Below are 3,837 nucleotides of genomic sequence, written 5' to 3' on the forward strand. Positions count from 1 at the left end.
ACAAGCTATATAATTTGTGCGACCCAGTACAGAAAAATACAGAGCCCCTTGTTAAAAAAATTAAAACTTCAAGATGTTACAGGATAGCATGAAAACAAGCTCTCACACAGTCTTTTGTGACTATTCAGGGCACGTGCCCATGAAGTCAACACTATTGCTCCTTAATGCTAACCCAAAGATCTCAGAAACAACTCATCATGGAGCCACACTCATTCGAGCATTTAAGCATTTAAGCACTTAAAAATCAATATAGAGAACCACTCAATACCTAGTGCTTTACTGTCTTATTTTTAGGATAAAGGGGAATAGAGCATATGGCGGCTCACAGTGCAGAAGACTATCAACTCAGAATGCCTAAGTTCAAATCCCACCTCTACCCCTACCAGATGTGTGTTATCTGCAGGTGACCTCACCTCTCTAGATTCACTTTCCTCATCTACAAAATGGGCATATTACTCACCTCGTAGGTTATTAATAGATGAGTTAATATGTGTAAAATACTTAGAACAGTGCATAGCCAGCAGGGCATGGTGGCTCACACCTGTAATCCCAGCACTTTGGGAGGCCGAGGCAGGCGGATCACCTGAGGTCAGGAGTTCAAGACCAGCCTGGCCAACATGGTGAAACCTCGTCTCTACTAAAAATACACAAATTAGCCAGGCATGGTGGCAAGCACCTGTAATCGCAGCTACTAGGGAGGCTGAGGCAGGAGAATTGCTTGAACCCAGGAGGCAGAGATTGCAGTGAGTGGACATTGTGCCACTGTACTTCAGCCTGGGTGACAAGAGCAAAACTATGCCTCAAAAAAACAAAACAAAACAAACAAAAAAAAACAGTGCATAGCCCATTTTACTACAAAAGACATACTAGGTATTATCTGGAAACAATCTTCACAGGCAATTAATCTAAAAGGCCAGCTTCAGCTTCTAAAAGTTATTGTTTGATAATTCAATTCTACATGTATTTACTAAACACCTACTCAGCAACTTCCCCACACCAATGTCTCCTCTTCCTTTAGTATTATTCTCTCTTTACTAGCTACTTCTGCTTCTTTGACAGAAATAAATAAATAAAACTCACTTGACATTAGCCTTTTCGGTACTACTATCTGGCTAAGAGGAATAGGAATGCCTAGTTTTTGAGAAATATTTTCAAGAAATTTAGAAAAAGCAAAAGATTTTGGCTAACAGTGAAAAAATAATATAAATGACATTTGAATTTTATGCTTATTTTTAGATGCTATTCTTCCCATAACTGTTTTTGTTTTTGTTTTGCTTTTTACAATACATATTTGGCCAGGCGTGGTGGCTCATGCCTGTAATCCCAGCACTTTGTGGGGCCAAGGCAGGCAGATCACTTGAGGCCAGTCGTTTTGAGTTCAAGACCAGCCGGGCCAACATGGCGAAATCCCCTTTCTACTAAAAATACAAAAATTAGCTAGGTGTGGTGGTGCACAACTGTAATCCCAGCTACTTGGCTAAGGCACGAGAATCGCTTGAGCCCGCAAGGCTGAGGTTGCAGTGATGTGAGACAGCACCACTGCACTCCAGCCTGGGCAACAGAGTGGGACTCTGTCTCAAAAATAAATAAATAAATAATAGGTATTTAATAATGGGTAACCAAGTAAGAGCAGTTCAATATAGACATGAAGTAATATGGATTCTAAATTTTTTGTCTAGCAACCATCTCATATACACCATATTCTCTTTCGTGGCAGTCAACAAAAACCTTTTATCAAATATCTTATATTCAATTACTAGAATAAAAAACTGAAATAGTCCTAGCAATAAAACTGCATTGAAATTACACTTTTAATTTGTAAATTATTCTAAAGCCTTTATATACACCCAATTTGTAAAATTTTAATTGTTTCCCTATTTACAGCAGTGTAAGTCACAAGATTACAAGATTAAAAAGTAGAATACAGTACACTTTTGAGCTTATATGCCTGTATCACGGAACTACACATTGAGAGTTCTGAGTTTCATATGGTAACTTTTCCTAAGTGTTTTTTTAATTGGAAATATATTAGTAATAATATCATTAAACAGAAGGATGGATGCCCATTGAAAATTTAAAAATAATCAAAGACCCAAATCTATACATGGTCCCTGTATACTATGTGAAACAATAGCAGTTCTTAAACTTTGAGACAGCTTATCTGATGAAAGAACACAAAAGGAAATCGTTTTAAGCTGTTTAACCTCCCAACAAAATTATCTTAGGTGAAACACCACAAGTACAGTACAAAAACATGTCACCAATTCGAGATTTGTGTCTCTAAAGAAATACATACCTACACAGGTAAGAAGTTTCTGGCTGTGACCGAAGGTAGAGGAGTCAAAAGTTTAGAGCTTTTATTAGCTAAAATAAGATCCCAGCTAGCCAAGGATCCAGCGAAAAGTTTTGTTGATTACAAATAAAATCGGATCCATTAAATAGGTAAGGACGACTGCTTCATTTCCTCACTTACCAGAAATGACATAAGACTCCCTCAGATCGTTCTGATTTAGTACAAACACAGTCTCTCATAGAAACTCCTATCATTAATGGTAAAGGTATAAAAAACAATTACTCGTCAAGCAAACTCTCAATTTACCTGACCTTCCTGCCTTGCTCAAGTCTACCACTCTGAAAACCACAGTTACAGCCCTAAGTGAAAGCCACTTGAAGAGTCGTTCACATGCACGTTTTGATGTGAGAATACCAATTAAACAAACTGCCAATCACCTTTAGGCCAAATGCAAAAGGGACTGTTTCTGGCCCTGACCTGAAGACTGGGAAACGTCAAGACCCTTTACTGTCAGAAGCTGCCTTAGTTAGAGACTAGCGGGATGGGGGTCTCACTTAGGGGCTGGAAGGTGAGGAGAAAGTTACAAGAAAGGCCTAGGATTTGAACGCGTGTAGGTTGGGTGCACTTACAAGTAAGTATAAACTGCTCTTCAATTCAAGTTTATTAATGCTGCCCCACCCCAGGGTTTTAATCCGGTCTGGGCAGAAGCGGGCGATAAAAGCCAAAGGAGACCATAAAGTGTAGGATATTTCCTGGTTAGTGGCTGCCGGGTAATCACGATGCATCCATCTTCCTCGGCGTCGCAGCCCTCAGTAGCCAGAAGGCAGTCTCCTTCCCTGGGGGGCAAAAGCCCCGAGCCCAGCCTGCCCGTTGCCCCGCTCCCGCGGTGGATGAACCTCAACCCTTCCCAGGCTCCTTCCTGGCCCCAGGGTCCCAGGACCCCCGAGACCCTGGGGTGCGGCGCCACTGAGGCCCAGGCCGGGGGAAGGAGGCCCTGTCACTCGGGAGCGGAGCCCTGTCCCGGGAGCGCACGGAAATGCCTCCTCCACGCTCCCAAGGTTCCTGCTCCGCCAGGCCCAACCGGAAGGAGTCCTCGGGCCGCAGCGGGGCACCACCGGGCCGCCGGGCCCTCCAGGCTGCGTGGGGCCTGCCTCAGTGGGCAACTGGGGAGCTAGCCCGGGGCGGCCGCGCCGGCCGGGGCGCCTCACCGTGTGTTCGTGCTCGTCCGCCCGGGTCCGGGGCAGCAGCAGCAGCAGCAGCCACAGCGCGGCGGCCGCCGCCACGCCAAGAGCGCCAGGCAGCGGCCTCATCCTCCGCGCCCCTCCGGCCCGGAGCCGGCTCACCGACTCCTCCTCCGCCGCCGCCGCCTCCGCCGCGGCCGATTCGCATCCACGGGGCGCGGACAGACGCACGGGGCCCGGGCCCAGCCGCTGCCTCCTCTGCCGCCGCCGTCGCCGTCACCGCCCGCTCCTGAGCCTCCCCCGCCCCCCGCGCCTCCTCAGCCTCTTCCTCTGACTCAGCCACGTCATCCGGCCACCCCGGCA

At 46.3% G+C, this 3,837-nt stretch overlaps 1 protein-coding gene across 2 annotated transcripts in view; it reads right to left on the reverse strand.

The window, feature by feature from the left end:
- The window catches only part of TM9SF3 (transmembrane 9 superfamily member 3), a 67,034-nt gene extending 63,234 nt beyond the window's left edge, over nucleotides 1-3,800 (reverse strand). The window contains exon 1 of one of the 2 annotated variants that reach the window (XM_016919004.4): nucleotides 3,502-3,800. In XM_016919004.4, coding sequence (XP_016774493.3) covers nucleotides 3,502-3,603 — 102 coding nt within the window. In that variant the 5' untranslated portion in view covers nucleotides 3,604-3,800. Of the gene's footprint in view, nucleotides 1-2,922 lie in introns of both variants that reach the window. The other variant, XM_016919003.4, reaches the window with a different exon arrangement.
- Nucleotides 3,801-3,837: the final 37 nt, after the last annotated feature.

Source organism: Pan troglodytes, chromosome 8 (assembly GCF_028858775.2).
Source record: "Pan troglodytes isolate AG18354 chromosome 8, NHGRI_mPanTro3-v2.0_pri, whole genome shotgun sequence".
Lineage (NCBI taxonomy): Eukaryota > Metazoa > Chordata > Mammalia > Primates > Hominidae > Pan > Pan troglodytes.